The following is a 19,227-nucleotide window of genomic DNA, read 5'->3' as shown; positions in this document are numbered from 1 at the left end:
TTCTATCTGTATTTTTTCAAACCAGCCTAAACCCAATTTTTCAATGATTTCTTTTTTCCTCCTTTCATTTTCTGAAGTTTTTAACCAATCTATTATAGTTTGTATATTTTCATCTTCCATTACCCTATCACGACTTATATTAGTTTTAATCGGCCAATTTTCAATTGTCTTCCCTAAGAAAATTATATCTGGAATTAAAATTTTAACAAATTTGTTCCAAATTTTACTCAGTCCCTTTAACCAATAGCTATTAATTACACATTTTGATTTTGCTTTATCTAAAAACCATGTTGAGCCAAATCTCTTGATGTCCTTTAATTCTAAATCTCTCCAATGACTATCTTCTCCTTTAAATATTTTTACCACAGTCCGAATAGCATAAGCCCAATAATAATTGAGTAATTTGGGGATTCCTAATCCACCTTCCTTTTGATTTTGATACCACATTTTCTTCACTAATCTAGGTCTTTTCCCACCATTACAAAATTTATCCAATTTCTTCTGATATCCTTCAATATCTTTCTCTGTCAAGTTTAACGGTAACATCTCAAATAAAAAATTAAACTTTGGCAACAACATCATCTTACACATTGCAATTCTACCAAACCAAGACAACTTTATCATTTTATATTTATCTATCTTTTTCTCAATTTCATTCATCACCACATCATAATTTAATTTTTTCATTTCTTTAACTTTGAGTGAAAGTGTTATGCCCAAATATTTCAATGTTTTTTTAATCCTTATCCCAAGTTGTTCTTGCATATTCTCCCACTCCTTACCATTATTATTCATTAATAATTCCGATTTTGACCAATTTATTTTCAAACCTGTCATTTCCTCAAATTCTTCCAAATGCTTATGTATCCTTTTCAAATCTTTCTCTATATCTTTCAAAATAATCAAAGTATCATCCGCATACAGATTTATCTTATATCCCTTATACCCTTCCAATTCTTCATCTTTTTCTATCATTTTAGTCAAAATTTCCATAACTAATAAAAATAATGTTGGAGACAGGGGACATCCTTGTCTTGTACCCGCTTCCAATCTTATCTCTTCTGTCAGCCTTCCATTCACCTTCACTCTTGCACTACTTTTTTGATACAGTTTTGAAATAATATGTATAAACTTATTACCAAAACCTAGTACCTCAACAATTGTTTTAATAGTTTCCCATTGTACAGAGTCAAAAGCTTTGAAAATATCTAATGATATTATACCTATTTTATCAGCATTATATTCAGCAACATCTATAATATTTAATACTCTTCTGACAATATCACTCATGTATCTACCCTTCACAAAACCTACTTGGTTATAACTTATATATCTATCTATAAATCTACTTAATCTATTATTTATAATGGCAGTAAATATCTTTGCATCTTGATTAATTAAAGAGATGGGCCGATAGGACTCAATCCTTTCTAAGTCTTTATCTGGTTTAGGGATTATAGATATCACCGTTCTGTTCCATGACAACGGAGCTTCTCCACCATGTAAAATTCCATTAAATAGTTTTTGCAATTTTGGTATTATTATTTCCTTAAATTCTTTATAAAACTCAGCAGGTAATCCATCTTCACCTGGAGCTTTCCCTAATTTTATTTTTTGTATTACTCCATTAATCTCGTCTTGTGTTATATCTTCTTCCATTAAATCTTTATATGTTTGGTCAATTTTCACAACATGTTTTTCTAAATAGCTTCTCAGTTTTCCCCGATCAATTAATTTTTTCGAATATAAATTTTGAAAAAAGTTCCTGACCACTTCACATTTTTCTAATTTTTTATAGCGTCTTATACCCTTATCATCTATCAAGGCTCCAATTTCTCTCTTCTCTCTTTTATTTTTCGCCATCCTTGCTAATAACTTAGAGTTTTTATTGCTAAATTCAAAAAAATTCCTATTTAAATATCTCATATTCTTTTTTACCAATTCTATATCTTCTTCTATCAATTTATTTTTTAGCAAATTTAATTCCTCCAAAAAAATTTTTTCTTTAGTAAGCAAAAATTGATTTTCCAATTCTTTAATCTGGCTTTTATCTTTTTCAATTTTATTTTTATAATTTTTATATTTTCTGCTTGATAACTTGATACTTTCCCCTCTAAACACTGCTTTCATCGCATCCCAAACAATTTCAAATTTAACCTCTCCATTATCATTCAATCTCCAGCATTCTTCCCATTTTTTAAATATCCATTTTTATCCTCTTCATTTTTATACAGTTTTTCATCATATCTCCAACAACTTCCTTTTTTCTCAAAATTAAAATCTATTTCCATCGTAACTTCTGCATGATCAGAATCCTTAAAAATTCCCACATCTATCTTATCCACATTATTCAACAAATCTTTAGAAACTAAGATATAGTCAATTCTTGAATATGTATTATGTATCTTAGAGTAAAAAGTGTACACTCTTTCAGTTCCTTTCACTTCTCTCCAGACATCCACCACGCCGTTTTGAAACATCCATTTATTTAAGGTCCCCATTTTATTTGCTCCTCCACAACGAGTGGGGTTAGTACTATCTATTTTATCTCTAATTAAATTAAAATCCCCAGCCACAATTACTTTCCCTACACTTTCGATTTCCAAAATTTTAGTTATTTTTTCAAGAAATTCTTTTTGCTTCTCATTTGGTAAATATAAATTAACCAGTGTCACTTTTTCCTCGTTAATATTTCCCACAATTATTAAATATCTTCCTTCTTCATCCACAATTACTTTTTCTTTTTCAAAATATACCCTATCTGATATCAATATAGCAACTCCTCTAGCTTTTGAAGTTCCAAAAGATTTTTCATAAATTTGCATACCCTTTATGTACATTTTATTTGAGTCTTCAGATTTCTGATGGGTTTCTTGCAAAAATAATATATCTGGTAAATCTCTTTTAATTTTAAGTTCCAATCGTCTTCTCTTGATCTGATTCCCTGTACCCTTCACATTCCATGTCATTATTTTTATTAAACCCATTTAAACTGTAACTTTTTTAATCCTTTCCCCTCCTCTTCCTTTCTGTGCCCAGATCCCAGCACCAATCTCCCACATTCCAAACAACATTCAACATAGAAGAAAAAAAACAATAAAAAAAAAACAAAAAAGGACAAAAAAAACATCAAACATTGAATAACAAACAATATTCGTCCCCCACATCCTCAATTGGTTTCCGCCTCTATAAAGAGAGTGGGGGAGAGGGGACGTGCCAATGGTCGGGTCACTTCTTTCGGGTAGTCTACTTAAATTCATCTCTCAGAGAAAAGGGTGGTAATTTCTCCCCGCACTCAGCTTCCTGCAATTCTTTTTCAAGATCCTTGAATTTCTTATCCGCTCCATCTCCCATTATATCATCACGACTTTTCTTTTGTTCAACCATCGCAGGTGAGATTTCCTTCCGCTTTAGTCCTTTAGGATCTTGTCCTCCAGCAGCCCCTTTTTCTTCTGGTGTTGATGTTTTTGCATATGTTCCACCCATCTTGAGCATTTGATCTTTTATCTCTGTTACGTCCTCATACTTTACAATCAATCCAAGTTCGTGTAAGTATAACACTGCATCTGTTTCCAAAGTAATTATTTGCATTCTTCCTTTATAAAAAAATTTTAGTTGCTGTGGCGGTCTCCAGTTATATTTAATTCCATTGTCTCTCAGAACCTTTGTGATTGGTTTCAAAAAAAATCTCCACGCCCTTTCTTCTCTTGATATATCCGGAAAGACTTGAATAATTTTCTCCTCAAATTTCAAAGCTTCGCCAGGCTCAAGGTTGACTCAGCCTTCCATTCTTTCTAAGATAGGTAAATTGAGGACCCAGTTTGTGGGGGCAATAAGCTGACTTTGTATAAAATATACAAAAGTATGAAGGCTATTGCTTAACGCACTGTAAGCCGCCCTGAGTCTCTGGAGAAGGGCGGTATATAAATCAAATTTAAAAAAAAAATATCTAATTTGAAATTAAATATGCAATAATGGATGATCAAATGTTGTCACTTAGCAATAGTTTTCATTTAACCTTAGGAAGCTAATTTATATTCAGATAGGTATAACTATTTTTTCCCTCCTGGACACAGAAAAATTCAGCAACATCCTAAGAAAATATGGTCTACTTTTTTTGTGTATTTATTTCTTGTAAAGCATGTCATTCATTCATTCATTCACCAAATTTTAAAACTATCCATCTCCTCACAGAGGAGGGGCAACAGCAGAGAAGGCTCTCTTCCAGGATGCCACTACAGTCAGAATTCTTCAATAGCAGATAGTTCAAGAATATGAGCAGTTCATATATATATAGTTCAAGTATACAGCAATATACTTGAGGGATGCAGTGGCTCAGTGGCTAAGATGCTTAGCTTATTGTTTGAAAGGTTGGCAGTTCAGTGGTTCGAATCCCTAGTGTCATGTAATGGAGTGAGCTCCCCTTACTTGTCCCAGCTTTTGCCAACCTAGCAGTTCGAAAGCACGTAAAAAATGCAAGAAGAAAAATAGGGACCACCTTTGGTGGGAAGGTAACAGCATTCTGTGTGCCTTTGGCATTTAGTCATGCCGGCCACATGATTGTAGAGACATCTTCGGACAGCACTGGCTCTTCGGCTTTGAAATGGAGATGAGCATCACACCCTAGAGTTGGGAATGACTAGCAGATATGTGCGAGGGGAACCTTTACCTTTACCTATACAACAGTATATGAACAATGTTTGTTTACACATAGCTTTTCCAATATAGAAAACATACAATTTGCTTGCAAATCTTTTCTCTTATTTTTGTGCTCAGTTGCGGACAAGGCTGGCTATCTCATGAATCTCAACTCGGCAGATTTGCTGAAAGCTCTGTGCTACCCTCGAGTCAAAGTTGGCAATGAATTTGTCACCAAAGGTCAAACTGTTCAGCAGGTAAGGATTAACAAGAAAAGGTTTCATAGAGAGTGGATCATTGGTCCAGTTATATGCTGATATAATCCCTTTTGTTCTACACAGGTGTACAATAATGTTGGTGCTTTGGCTAAGTCTGTTTTTGAGAAGATGTTTCTATGGATGGTTATTCGTATCAACCAGCAGTTGGACACCAAACAATCTAGACAGCACTTCATAGGAGTGTTGGACATTGCTGGATTTGAGATCTTTGATGTAAGGAAATTGGCCCTTGATGGCATAGTGTTGGAGAGCAAAGAAATGATGTTTATATTGTAAAATATTTAAGCAGTTAATGAATGAAGTACAGTTCAACAATGTTCTGAATGCAAAGGCACTAAACTAGACAAATAATTTCTGAGTTGTTGACTGGAAGGATGATTTAAATAGAAATATCTGGCACAGAGAAGAAATTGTAGAATATTTTGGCAGGAAGAGTGTGGATCATAAATTCAAGTCAGCTGTGGCAAAGATATAGGCTTTCAAAGTATTGAAGGTAGTGATGATAGAGCATATTGAAAATAATGGTTTAACGGTGAAGAATATTATGAGCAGAACTGATTCAAGAAGGAGCTTAGATATTTGTTCATTCACATAAACCGTAAAATATTTGAGAAAGCCTAGAGAAAGGAACACTGGTGAAGATAATTGTTATTTTCAAAGTACTTTGCATTGTCTAGTTCAACAGCTTGGAGCAGCTCTGCATCAACTTTACCAATGAGAAACTGCAACAGTTTTTCAACCACCACATGTTTGTCCTGGAGCAAGAAGAGTACAAAAAAGAAGGAATAGACTGGGAGTTCATTGACTTTGGGATGGACCTGGCTGCCTGCATTGAACTCATTGAGAAGGTCTTTTAAAAAATAAAGTTTTTAAGCATCCAAGATTATATATGTTTTCTAAACTTGATATGGAACACACATCTGTAAAATTAATGAATGGTTAATTCCATCTTGCTACAGTTAACAATTCCTAAATGCTGAGTATGAAAAGTTTATTTCTGTGACAGTGAAGAGTATTTCTTGCAGTGATCTATCTGTCTTGCTCTCTACAGCCCATGGGCATTTTCTCCATCCTAGAAGAAGAGTGCATGTTCCCTAAGGCGACAGATACCTCTTTCAAGAACAAACTCTATGACCAGCACCTTGGCAAATGCAAGAACTTTGAAAAGCCTAAGCCTGGGAAAGGTAAAGCAGAAGCTCATTTCTCCCTTGTGCACTATGCTGGCACTGTGGACTACAACATTAGCGGCTGGCTGGAAAAAAACAAGGACCCATTGAATGAAAGTGTCATTCAGTTGTACCAGAAATCATCCATGAAGACCTTGGCGTTACTCTACGCTGATCGCCCTGCAGATGTTGGTAAGAACTTATCCAAAGAACATACCTTTCAAATCTAAATAAATAAACATGATGTATTTTGTCAACAACATTTTAATTCCATAATATGTATTTATATTTTCTTCTTTAGATGGTGGCAGTGGTGGCAAGAAAGCTGGAAAGAAGAAGGGGTCTTCATTCCAGACTGTATCTGCTCTGTTTAGGGTAAGCACAATTTTATTATTTGTACAATTTGATACAAATCTACTTTCAATATTTTTTTAAAAAAATCTATTACTGAGTTCCTTCCTCTGAAAGACTGACTCAGAGATCCAAAACTACACAATATAAAAACATGAAAAATATAGTCAATATTGCTTGATTTTGTTTTAGATTTTCCCTTCCATTGGTCCCTCAATCACAGAGCCCCAAATGATTGTTAAGATGTTGGACTATGAAAGAACCAGGTTCCAGATCATTGGTATATTGGAGCTGGTCTCTAGTTTCTCAACCTAATCTACTTCATAGGGATTATTATGGTGATCAAACCTGAGGCAAAACTGCTATGAATGCCATGTTTAGCTGTAGGAGAAAGATAGCATAGCAATCTAATAGATAATTTAAAGTCGGTTCTTTAAAAAGTATTGGTAGTTATGAAATCTACTTTAAATGTCGCAAATATTTCTAATCCTACAGGAGAATTTAAACAAGCTGATGAGCAATCTGAAGAGCACTCACCCTCACTTTGTGCGGTGCCTCATCCCCAATGAAACTAAAACTCCTGGTAAGAATTATATAGTTTAATTATGCATGAAGCAGAATTAGTATATTTGAGTTCAATTCTATACTGCCAATACATTCCAACATTGTTTAAGGTGTCATGGAACACGAGCTTGTCTTGCACCAGCTGAGATGTAATGGTGTGCTGGAAGGCATCCGAATTTGCAGAAAGGGATTTCCTAGCAGGATCATTTATGGTGACTTCAAACAGAGGTCGGTCTGCTAAATATTAGCCCTCTTGAGTTTTGTGCCTCCCATATTTGTAACTCTAACTCTCATAATCCTTGAAGCTAGAATCTTTTAATGTTTTTTAAACATTAAAAGAAGCATAAACTATGCTTCTTTCAACAGATATAGAATATTAAATGCAAGTGCTGTCCCAGAGGGACAATTCATTGACAGCAAGAAGGCTTCTGAGAAACTTCTTGGATCTATTGATGTGGACCATACTCAATATAGGTTTGGTCATACCAAGGTAAAGTTACTATCTTTCCCCAAGTTTGAAAATTGGGTTTATTTGAAAAGACCACAAACTTTGCATTTTCTTCCCCCTCAAGGTGTTTTTCAAAGCTGGCCTTCTTGGTCTTCTAGAAGAAATGAGAGATGATAAGTTGGCTATGCTTATTACACGTACCCAAGCTATGTGCCGTGGTTTTCTGATGAGAACAGAGTTCAAGCAAATGATGGAAAGGAGGTAGATATTTTTTATAATAAAGGCTCATAATGACATTAATGTAATGAGGCTATGAGTACAACATGACAATATATCACAAATATATCAGTCCTATCTCAAGCTGATAGTAGAATCATGGTTAAAATTTTCTTTGCCCTCCTTCCAGAGAATCCATCTTCACTATTCAGTACAATGTTCGTTCATTCATGAACGTGAAGCACTGGCCTTGGATGAAATTGTACTTCAAGATCAAGCCCCTGCTGAAGAGCGCAGAGTCAGAGAAGGAAATGGCCAACATGAAGGAAGAGTTTGAGAAAACAAAGGAGGATCTTGTGAAATCGGAAGCCAAGCGGAAGGAATTGGAAGAAAAAATGGTGACCCTCATGCAGGAAAAAAATGACTTGCAGCTCCAAGTCCAATCTGTAAGAATTTTGATGACATTAGAACTTTTTGTACCCATATTCTTATTCTGAGGTCTGTTGGTACAGATTATGTGTGAGACAAAACCACAGAAAATCTTGCAATGAAATTATTTTTAGCTTGCTCATTTATTTTCATGCAGCTTTGAGCTGATGGATATTAAGTTACAAATGGAAACCCAGAAGAAATCACTATTTATTTATTTATTTTTAAATAATCTTTGCCTCACCCTCTTTTTGGATTTCATTGTTCTATCCATTGCTTCTCAGTAATATTTCCTGCATCCATGTATATCTCTCTCCCACTCCTCCCCAGCCATACTTCAAGCCTTTTTCCCTCCTGCTTTATCATGTTCCACTTCAGTGATGTGCTGAACTTCTGCTCACCCCCACCATTCTATTTTGTGAATTGTTTTGTTAGTAAGGGTCAAAGCAATTATAATCAGAACATATCTGAGGCCTGTAAAATATATGTATCTTATTTCTTCCTCTTGTATTTCCCAGCATCCAGTTATTTGAACACAAAAGATTATATGGGGTACAATCAGAAAACTGCAAAAATGCAGAAAACTGAATCTATCCTCTGTTTTAAGTGTCCTAAATATGTCTAAGATTGTAGCCTGTTTATCATGTTTGTGCAGGAAATGAAAATCTGAACTTTCATACCACAAAGATTTTGCCAGGAGAATTGATCTCAAAAAGAAAATAGGAATCAGGAAGATAGTTTTTTGATAAGGGATTCCAGGCTATAAGCATTATAAAACCCAAAGAGAGCTGAAAATAGTTCAAGAGTGTACTTTGAGATAATTCATTATAAAACTCATAAAACACAATGTTTTCATTAAAAAAAATGTGTACAGGTAGTTCTCAACTTACAACCACAATTGAGCACAAAATTTCTGTTGCTAAGGGAAACATTTGTTAAGTGAGTTTGCCCCATTGTATGACCATTCTTGACATAATTGTTAAGTGAATCATTGTAGTTGTTAAGTTAGTGACATGGTTGTTAAGTGAATCTGGCTTCCCCATTGACTTTGCTTGTCAGAAGGCTGCAAAAGGGTATCATGTGACCCTGGGATATTGCAACCATCATAAATATGAGTCCGTTCCCAAACATTTGAATTTTGATAATGAGATTACAGGAAGACTGCAACAGTCATAAATGTGAAAAATGGTCATAAGTCACTTTTTTCAGTGCTATTGTAACTTTGAATAGTCACTAAATGAACTGCTGTAAGTCAAGAACTACTTGCATTCGGTTATGTAACAACATGCTAGTATTAGGTACAGGGCATATTCCTTGTCAGTAGGGACATATACGTCATGATCTAGAACTGTTCCTTTGACCAAGGAAATAAGGAGATAAAATATTTTTACTAACCCTTTTTCTTTTGGTACTTACAGGAAGCTGATGGCTTGGCAGATGCTGAGGAGAGATGTGACCAACTAATCAAAACCAAAATCCAACTGGAAGCTAAAATTAAGGAGCTCACTGAGCGAGCTGAAGATGAAGAAGAAATGAATGCTGAATTGACAGCCAAGAAGAGGAAACTGGAGGACGAATGCTCAGAACTGAAGAAAGACATTGATGATCTTGAGCTGACACTGGCCAAGGTTGAAAAGGAGAAGCATGCTACAGAAAATAAGGTATTGGAAAGAATATGGTGAAATTAAATTGGTACCCACTATTGCCATTTCAAAATAGATAGAACATTTTAATTCTGTCTGTTCAACGTTTAAAGGTGAAAAACCTTACTGAAGAGATGGCGGTCTTGGACGAGGCCATTGCCAAACTGACCAAGGAGAAGAAAGCCCTGCAAGAGGCCCATCAACAGACCTTGGATGATCTGCAGGCAGAGGAAGACAAAGTGAACACTCTGACCAAAGCAAAAACCAAGCTGGAACAGCAAGTGGATGATGTAAGCATGCTATCATCCCCAAAGAAGAATTGGATTGAGGTGGAGGTACTGCTGTGATGGCACCATTACTCTGATCTCTTTGTCTTCAGCTTGAAGGGTCTCTGGAGCAAGAAAAGAAACTTCGCATGGACCTTGAAAGAGCTAAGAGGAAGCTAGAAGGGGATTTGAAACTAGCTCAGGAATCCACAATGGATTTGGAAAATGATAAGCAGCAGCTGGATGAAAAGCTGAAGAAGTAAGTATTAGTGTCTATTATGAGGGGCTTTTGTGCTAAATGGAGTTTTTTGATTTGGTGGCTAACTATTATATTTTGTTGTGATAAGGAAAGACTTTGAAACCAGCCAACTCCAGAGCAGGATTGAAGATGAGCAGGTCCTGGGCTCCCAGCTTCAGAAGAAGATCAAGGAGCTGCAGGTCTGTCATACAGTAGTTCCTTTATGAATGGTGAATTAAGCTATCTGGAAGCCCGTTTCAGGGTTTATGGTTGCCTCTCCTTCTCTAGGCTCGTATTGAGGAATTGGAAGAGGAGATTGAGGCAGAACGGGCATCTCGCGCCAAAGCAGAGAAACAGCGGGGTGATCTCTCCAGGGAACTTGAGGAGATCAGCGAACGTCTGGAGGAAGCTGGTGGAGCAACTGCAGCTCAGATTGAGATGAACAAGAAACGTGAGGCAGAATTTCAGAAAATGCGCCGGGACCTTGAAGAGGCCACCTTGCAGCATGAAGCCACTGGTGCTGCCCTCCGCAAAAAGCATGCAGATAGTGCAGCTGAATATGCAGAGCAAATTGATAACTTACAGCGAGTGAAGCAGAAACTGGAGAAGGAGAAGAGTGAACTGAAGATGGAGATTGATGATCTTGCAAGCAATATGGAATCTGTCTCTAAAACCAAGGTATAGATACTTTCCTGCATGAGAGATAATTGTAAGAACTATTGCATCCTCTCAGAAGTGTGGCATGCTTTAAGTTGTTCAATTACTATCTTCATCAGATCAGGTAGTTTTCTTGGATTTCACCTAGGAATAGATGGATCACTCTGTTTTGATGATAATGATCAGTTATGAGCTGTTCTAATTTATAATTTATTAACATTATAATTATGCTTTCTATACTATCAACTTCTAAAGATTCCTGGTGGTTTTCAGAATTAGATAAAACCATAGCATGTAAAGCATCTCTCACATTGCTTATTGTGAGCCGCCCTGAGTCCTGTGGAGATAGGGCAGCATATAAATCCAATTAAATAAATAAAAATAATAATAAATAATAAATAAATAAATAATTGCTGAAACCCATATAACAATTCCTCCTCAAGTGTAGAAGAAAGATCTGTCTTTAGAACCCTCTGGGAAATTGTCAGGAAGGCCTTCATTCAAATCTCTAGCTGTAGAGTATTCCATAACATAGGGGAATATATAGGAGACGCAGCATGCTCATGTTTCTCCATACTGACTTCATTCAAGGGTGTCACTCTTAAAATCATTATTCTGGCTCAATGCCCATTCTATTCCATGCAGAATATTGATTCCTTCAGAAATGTAGATGCCAAGTCATAACAAGCTTTATGGATTACCACTCACACTTTGAATTGTACCTGAAAGCCAATGCACTGTTTGTAAAACAGGTGCTATGTGGTATATGCAGGTCTCATCCAATATGAATTGCTACATTCTATGCCACCTGCATAATCCAGTTCCATGTTACCTTCCAGATTTTCAAAGTTCTCATTTAGTAGTTTGCAGAATATTTCAATATTTTTCTATTTGCTGATTTCAGTCAACTCTTGAGAAATTATCCCGGTCCTTAGAAGATCAACTGAGTGAGATTAAAGCAAAGGCAGAAGAGCAGCAGCGTACAATTAATGACCTTTCTGCCCAGAAAGCTCGCTTGCAGACAGAAGCAGGTAAGAAGAAATGCTGAAGTATTTTAGGAATGATTTATTCTACATGCCACTAATAGTATTTGAGTTTGCAGGCAAAATAAGATCAGAAGAAGGTACCATGTATTTTATTATTATGGATGCTATTACTTATTATTAGTAGTAGTAATATCTTTTTAACACTATTGTAAACAGTAATAATTTTATCTATTGCTGATCTGTGACCGTAATAAAGTTGTTGTTGTTATTGATGATGATGACAATGATGATCAGAAGATGCTAACATCCAAGGAATACAACATTGGCTAGTGAAATTCAAAATATAAAACAACAAAAGTGTTTGTCACCTGTGATTTGGCTAGGAAATATTTTTACGTTGCTGCCAGAAAAAAAATTGATTTTACTAAATTAAGTACTGTAGACCACAACATAGTTACTCCTATATGAAAATGATCCTGGTTTTCTTTCTTGCTGCAAGTTATGTTTCACAACTCCATCTTTGATGAGGCATACAAATTTTACTAATAGCAGAGGTATCACAAAATTTATCTGGGAAATATGAGAGGTCCCCCTCCCCAAATTTGTATTTTAAGTGACAAGTGTTGTTCGGTAAGATATTAGAAACAACCTAAAACATAACTAATATCAAAATGCCATGTATCTCTGCTTTAAAATTTTCCAGTTGCTGCTATTCATCTGTACTTTCTTCAACAATTAGTTCAGTCACGTCAACCTCCTGTCTTCTTCTTTTCTGCTTCTCAGGTGAACTTGCCCGCCAAGTGGAAGAAAAAGACTCTCTGATTTCCCAATTCTCAAGAGGCAAACAAGGCTTCACCCAACAGATTGAAGAATTGAAGAGGCAACTTGAAGAGGAAATAAAGGTATGCTTTAGGTGAAGATCTACAGGTGCAAATCATGACTTATTTGCATCCTTGAGCAACTTCCAGGTTAAAGGTGCTTAAAGGTGCTTTTCTCTTTCTCTGTTACAAAGCAGAATTGCCAATACTATGTGCAACTCTCATATTTTAAAAAAGTGAACAATTAAAGATTTGCATTTAAAGGCCAAAAAGCAAACCTGAAAGAAAAAGTAACACAAGTGGGAGCTGTTAATAATGCCACCATTAAATTTGGGGAAAGCATTTAAGACATCTTCATTTTTCTAGGCTAAAAATGCACTGGCTCATGGCTTGCAATCAGCTCGTCATGATTGTGATTTACTCCGGGAACAATTTGAGGAAGAGCAAGAAGCCAAAGCTGAGCTACAGCGTGCCCTGTCCAAAGCCAACAGCGAGGTTGCCCAATGGAGAACCAAATACGAGACTGATGCAATTCAGCGCACTGAAGAGTTAGAGGAGGCCAAGTATGTGAGACTTGGAATAGTTTTGTAGTAAAAAATAAATTACAAGGACAAATGAGGTATAATTACCATAAGAGAAAGTAATTTTAGCCACATCTCTGAGAGTGATAACATAAACTATTTTTAAAATAGTTTATGAGCTATCATAAACTATTTTCTCTCTACGCAGAAGTCTCCGCTTGCAGCAAAAAGAAAGCACCAAGAAGTGACAGTCCAGTAGTTTTACAGATATTCTCTTAGCTTAAACTACAACACTTCAAGACAAATAATGGCTAATACTACAGGATCATTGTAAACTACTCCAAATCTTGCAAAATAACTAATCCAGAATAATGTTTTTTATGGAAAGAAATTATTTGTAGTTTATCTCCAAGCATCTTCAAGCATTGCATTTAAATGACAAAAAGTGCATTTGTATAGAGTGAACAAATCTCTGTAAAACATTTTATGCAATAATTTCATGACCTTTTGCAAATTAAAATAGTAATTCATTGCAACAGCCCATATAAATATAATTCACTTTTTGAAAATTTAATAAGTTCAAATCCAAGTTTTATGCTGATTATCCATTTAGAGTGAAATGTCTTTAGTTTTAATTTATTCCTATAATTAAAGTTTAAACAGCATATTATTTGGTATTTGAATCTGATGAGGGATTTGTGTGAGGATTCATGAGACATCAAATAAGAACATGGAAGTATAAATGATAATCACAATTATTATCTTATATCACATTAAAATAATACATTTCATGGAAACAGCTCAAATATTTTATAATTTGCTATCAATCATTGGGAATTCAAATTTTACGTATCTGCATAAGATACTTAAGTCTGAAATAATGTTATCAATATGACAATATAAAAAATAAAAATTAATCTTAATTATTTAAACTATTTTAGAGTTTACCATTCTCCAATAACCATTCTCATTTTCAAAAGTTTTTCAATCTGTCCTGCATGACCAATTAGTGCTTCATGAGATCATTTGCATAATACAGAAATGATTTGCATAACTCTTAAAAAGCTTGAAAATGAAATAGTTTCCACGCCAATAACAGAGAAGTGTGTGTCGTTTTTATGCATATCATATGATTGTGAATTTGTCTTCCTTTCATATTTTCTAAGCAGATTCATTGCTAATAGTTGGTCATTCATTGCTCCAGGAAAAAGCTTGCTCAGCGTTTGCAGGAAGCTGAGGAACATGTAGAAGCTGTGAATTCCAAATGTGCTTCCTTGGAGAAGACCAAGCAGAGGTTGCAGAATGAAGTGGAGGACCTGATGATTGATGTGGAAAGGTCCAATGCAGCTTGTGCAGCTCTAGATAAGAAACAGAAGAACTTTGATAAGGTATTTTGCTCCTGATGATTAAAAAGGAACACTTTGCACCAAGACGTTGGGCCAATTAAATTTAGTATCTTATTTCTTTATCAAATTTGTATGACACTGATGACTCAATGACTCTTTACAGATTCTGGCAGACTGGAAACAGAAATTTGAGGAAGCTCAATCTGAACTGGAAGCTTCCCAGAAGGAGTCTCGGTCTCTGAGCACAGAGCTTTTCAAGATGAAGAACTCATATGAAGAATCCTTGGATCACCTGGAAACTCTGAAGCGTGAAAACAAGAACCTTCAGCGTAAGTCTATAAGCTTCTTACTATAAGCTTCTATTTAGGACACTGAAGATACAAAAGTGAGAAAAATTGATTATGTAATGGTTCTACCATCTTCTATGGAGCAACAAGTAACAAGCATAATAAGATAATCACCTATAGGCATTCTCCTCATGATTAGGATATACATATGTAGAAGTGTTGTCTGCTCATGCAGTATTAACTGATCAGTTCCAAATGGATGAGCTTGGAAGAGCCAAGGAAATATTCTTTTCTCAAACATTCAGCCTAAAACTGTTAGTAAATGGTACCCACCTTACCCGCTTTATTTTGTGTGAAATCAACAGAGGAGATAGCTGACCTAACGGAACAGATTGCTGAGGGAGGAAAAGCCATTCACGAACTGGAAAAAGTAAAGAAACATATTGAACAGGAGAAATGTGAACTCCAAGCTTCCCTGGAGGAGGCTGAGGTAATTGTGTTATTATGCTTAAAGAAAACAAAAGCTCAATTTTTTTTAACGCATGTTAAAGCACTCTAAAATATGTTTTAGAAAACCAGTTAGACAAGTATGGACAATGCTGTTATTTAGATGACTCTTTAATAACAGCTGATATACTTGATATTCTTAAGGCTTCTCTGGAACATGAAGAAGGCAAACTCCTGCGTGTCCAAATGGAGCTCAACCAGGTGAAATCTGACATCGACAGAAGAATTGCAGAGAAAGATGAAGAAATTGATCAAATGAAGAGGAATCATGTGAGGGTGATAGAGTCCATGCAGAGCACATTGGACGCTGAGATTAGGAGCAGGAATGATGCCCTGCGTCTTAAGAAGAAGATGGAGGGAGATCTGAATGAGATGGAGATCCAACTGAGCCATGCCAACCGTCAAGGTGCTGAAGCACTAAAGAACCTCAGGAACACACAAGGAGTGCTCAAGGTATGTTCTAGGCAGGTTCAAGAAAGCATCAGGAAATCACTACAATTGTTAAGATTTCAAGAGTTATCCCTTAAAATATTTTTTTTTCACAGGACACACAACTGCATTTGGATGATTCTTTGAGAGGCCAAGAAGATTTGAAGGAACAAGTATCCATGGCTGAGCGCAGAGCAAACTTGATGCAGGCTGAGATTGAGGAGCTCCGGGCAGCTCTGGAACAGACAGAGAGGGCCAGAAAAGTGGCTGAACAGGAGCTTCTGGATGCCAGTGAGCGTGTGCAGCTCCTCCACACACAAGTAAGAATCTAATTATTTGTATCCTCCTGTAACCAGTAGTTGAGAATGACAAGTCTATGTAAGCATTTCTTTATTGTAAAGGGGAAAAGTGGAATATTTTGAATATTCTTCAGTTATTTTGCTATTGTTTGAAGACAATAGTTAAATGATATTTGCAGATCTTTATATAAAGTGTTTGTAAACATAGTATTGATCTTCCTTTTTCTTTTGTGTTAGTTTAGATGCTATGGCACTTTTGTCTTTGTTGAAATTCTGAGGGAAATATGAAAATAAGACCACATAAACAGATATAAAATAAGGTTGCAGGCATTATTCTTGCAATATACAAGTTTATTTTTTAGAATATTATTTCCTGGTTTTTTAAAAATAAATTAATCATTTCATGTTTACTAGAAACTAACAGTATTTTTTGCCTAAACAGAACACCAGCCTGATCAACACCAAGAAGAAACTGGAAACAGATATTACCCAAATCCAGGGTGAAATGGAGGACACTATTCAGGAAGCTCGCAATGCTGAAGAGAGAGCCAAAAAATCCATTACTGATGTAAGTTGATTGATGCCCTTCTTTTGAAATCTGATCCTCTATATACTTATAGCAGGGTCATCTCTTGAACATAGTATCTTCATTAACAGGCAGCCATGATGGCAGAAGAACTTAAGAAAGAACAAGACACTAGTGCCCATCTAGAGAGAATGAAGAAGAATCTAGAACAGACTGTAAAAGATCTACAGCACCGTCTTGATGAGGCAGAACAACTGGCAATGAGGGGAGGCAAGAAGCAGCTTCAGAAATTAGAACATAGAGTATGTATCCATCTCTGTATATGTTTATAGACACTTGTATATAAGTTGTATGCAATAGGGTGGAGATGATGACTAATTTTCAGCCTGTTTTCCCTTAGGTACGTGAACTTGAAGCTGAAGTTGAGAATGAGCAGAAGCATAGTGTTGAGGCAATTAAGGGTGTACGCAAATATGAGAGACGAGTGAAGGAACTAACTTACCAGGTAAGTGTGATAAGCATGGAATGAAGTTATTTATCAATCAACCACTTTTATCAATCAAACATTATTTATCAACCAAAGAATATTGGGAAAAGAGTACTGGCCCTTTCCATTTGCATACAGTATGTTTATTTGTGATCTTATCTTTCCAAAACTTGTACATAATTTTAGCTGAAAATTTTGAAATCTCTGAATATTTTGACATATATATGACTTAATTTGCCACCTTACCTCTTCCTATCCCCATTTACAATATAATATTGGTAGTTCTTGACTTACAACAGTGCATTTAGTGACTGCTCAAAGCTACAACGGCACTGAAAAAAGTAACTAGAGCTCCTGGTTTCCCAGTTTCTAACCGGGTACCTTAACCATGACACCAAACATATGGCCACAATTGAGCCCAAAATTTTTGCAACCTTATTATATGTATGTATGTATGTATGTATGTATAAAGTGTTTTTCTATTGAAGCACCTGGACTACCCCAATGTGGGAGGGAGCATACTGCTTCCCTTTTGCCTTTCAGCTCCAATCCAGGAGCCCTCAAGCAGTCACATTCACGACAAATCATTTTATACCAAATTTATGTTTGCTGATAAAGAAATAAAGGGAGACTAGTATAGATCTATTTCAAGCTATTTAGCTCTCATCAGCTAGCCATACCCTTACTCAGATCTATACTAGTCTCCCTTTATTTCTTTATCAGCAAATATAAATTTGGTATACACACACACACACACACACACACACACACACACACACACACACACACACACTCTCATACACTTGGAAAATCATTTAAAGGGATTCAAATGATAGAAACTCACTTGTTTCATAACTTTGTTTAGTCTGAGGAAGACCGGAAGAATATTCTGAGACTCCAGGATCTGGTGGACAAGCTGCAAATGAAAGTGAAAGCATATAAGAGACAATATGAAGAAACTGTAAGTAATGCATTTGCAATGGAGTAATAATTATATTTCAAATGAATTTGAGTGGCTTCGGGTGTTTGGGCCTCTGGATCTGGGATTTTATCATCTTTGGTACTGGATGGAGTGTCACTGCCCCAGGCAGACCCAGTACATAATCTTGGAGTCTTTCTAGATTCACAACTCCTGCTGAAGTAAAAGGTGGCAATTGTAGCCTGGAAGCCCTTTTCACAACTTTGTGTTGTATACCAAGTGTGCCCCTTCCTGGACCATGAGGTTCTACTCTTGCAGTTACCCATGCCCTGGTCATCTCTAGATTACTGTAATGCACTCAACATGGGGCTGCGCTTGAAGAGTGTCCCAGAAGCTTCAACTGGGCAAAAGGTAGCTGAACAGACAGCTATGTGCACCCCTAGGATGGTGCACATTACACCTCTGTTCCAAGAGCTACATTGGTTGTCAGTTTGCTTCCAGGTACAATTAAAGGTGCTGGTTCCACTTTTAAAACCGTACTTGGTATGGGACCATGTTATTGAGGGACTGTCAGGCCTAAGTCCAAATATGACACAATGAACTGAGTTGAGTGTCAAAGTTCCAAGTAATAACCCCATAGCAAGTAAAACTCCAAGGCAGATGAATTCCTCAAAGAATAGCCTTATTGGCACAGACTTGGTGAAAACCGACTCTGAAGGTTCCCACAGCTTTCACCTAATTAAAAGAGAATTTTTTCCTCAACTCCAAACAATTAGTCACATGGTCCAATCAAGATGCTGTCTGGTTGCCTGGTGACCTCACTGCTCCTTCCACAGTCCAGGTGTAAGAATGTCCTTGATTCCCAAGAGAAAGTAGTTTATTTTGGCTACAAAACCCTAGCTATCTCTAATCCCCCCTCCCTATCCCTCAGTTCCAATGTGGCAACAATTGAAGCTTCAAGATGGCTCTGGTCAAGTCAGCTTCATCCAGTTCTTTATTTGACTCTACAAAGAATGCAGAGAAGAGTAAAAAAGATGGTTAGGGGACTTGAGGATAAAACATAAAGAATGGTTGCTGGAACTGAATATGTCTACTCTTATGAAAATAAGGACTAGGGGTGACATGATAGCAGTGTTCCAATATCTCAGGGGTTGCCACAATGAAGAGAGAGTCAAGCTATTCTCCAAATACCGGTTCTCCGAACTGCT

At 36.3% G+C, this 19,227-nt stretch overlaps 1 protein-coding gene and 1 long non-coding RNA gene across 2 annotated transcripts in view; one reads left to right on the top strand and one right to left on the bottom strand.

The window, feature by feature from the left end:
• Positions 1-19,227, bottom strand: part of LOC132710971 (uncharacterized) — a 47,660-nt gene that overhangs the window by 3,581 nt on the left and 24,852 nt on the right. The window contains exon 4 of the long non-coding RNA XR_009621712.2: positions 17,945-18,016. This is a non-coding gene — a long non-coding RNA (uncharacterized LOC132710971). The remainder of the gene's footprint in view (positions 1-17,944; positions 18,017-19,227) is intronic.
• LOC117676612 (myosin-1B) overlaps positions 1-19,227 on the top strand; it is a 28,080-nt gene that overhangs the window by 7,815 nt on the left and 1,038 nt on the right. Inside the window, exons 13-39 of the mRNA XM_060688651.2 lie at positions 4,777-4,895; positions 4,980-5,129; positions 5,594-5,764; positions 5,968-6,274; positions 6,384-6,457; positions 6,929-7,016; positions 7,108-7,225; positions 7,364-7,487; positions 7,570-7,706; positions 7,852-8,107; positions 9,509-9,751; positions 9,847-10,023; positions 10,113-10,258; positions 10,347-10,437; positions 10,526-10,915; positions 11,799-11,925; positions 12,664-12,782; positions 13,065-13,261; positions 14,424-14,607; positions 14,729-14,894; positions 15,218-15,342; positions 15,504-15,812; positions 15,905-16,108; positions 16,530-16,655; positions 16,745-16,915; positions 17,014-17,118; positions 17,966-18,061. Coding sequence (XP_060544634.2) covers positions 4,777-4,895; positions 4,980-5,129; positions 5,594-5,764; positions 5,968-6,274; positions 6,384-6,457; positions 6,929-7,016; positions 7,108-7,225; positions 7,364-7,487; positions 7,570-7,706; positions 7,852-8,107; positions 9,509-9,751; positions 9,847-10,023; positions 10,113-10,258; positions 10,347-10,437; positions 10,526-10,915; positions 11,799-11,925; positions 12,664-12,782; positions 13,065-13,261; positions 14,424-14,607; positions 14,729-14,894; positions 15,218-15,342; positions 15,504-15,812; positions 15,905-16,108; positions 16,530-16,655; positions 16,745-16,915; positions 17,014-17,118; positions 17,966-18,061 — 4,520 coding nt within the window. The remainder of the gene's footprint in view (positions 1-4,776; positions 4,896-4,979; positions 5,130-5,593; positions 5,765-5,967; positions 6,275-6,383; positions 6,458-6,928; positions 7,017-7,107; positions 7,226-7,363; positions 7,488-7,569; positions 7,707-7,851; positions 8,108-9,508; positions 9,752-9,846; positions 10,024-10,112; positions 10,259-10,346; positions 10,438-10,525; positions 10,916-11,798; positions 11,926-12,663; positions 12,783-13,064; positions 13,262-14,423; positions 14,608-14,728; positions 14,895-15,217; positions 15,343-15,503; positions 15,813-15,904; positions 16,109-16,529; positions 16,656-16,744; positions 16,916-17,013; positions 17,119-17,965; positions 18,062-19,227) is intronic.

Source organism: Pantherophis guttatus, chromosome 2 (genome assembly GCF_059756535.1).
Source record: "Pantherophis guttatus breed Tessera chromosome 2, ASM5975653v1, whole genome shotgun sequence".
In the NCBI taxonomy this organism is placed as follows: domain Eukaryota; kingdom Metazoa; phylum Chordata; class Lepidosauria; order Squamata; family Colubridae; genus Pantherophis; species Pantherophis guttatus.
The sequence above is the reverse complement of the archived record's forward strand: the minus strand, read 5'-3'. Positions and strand labels throughout refer to the sequence as shown.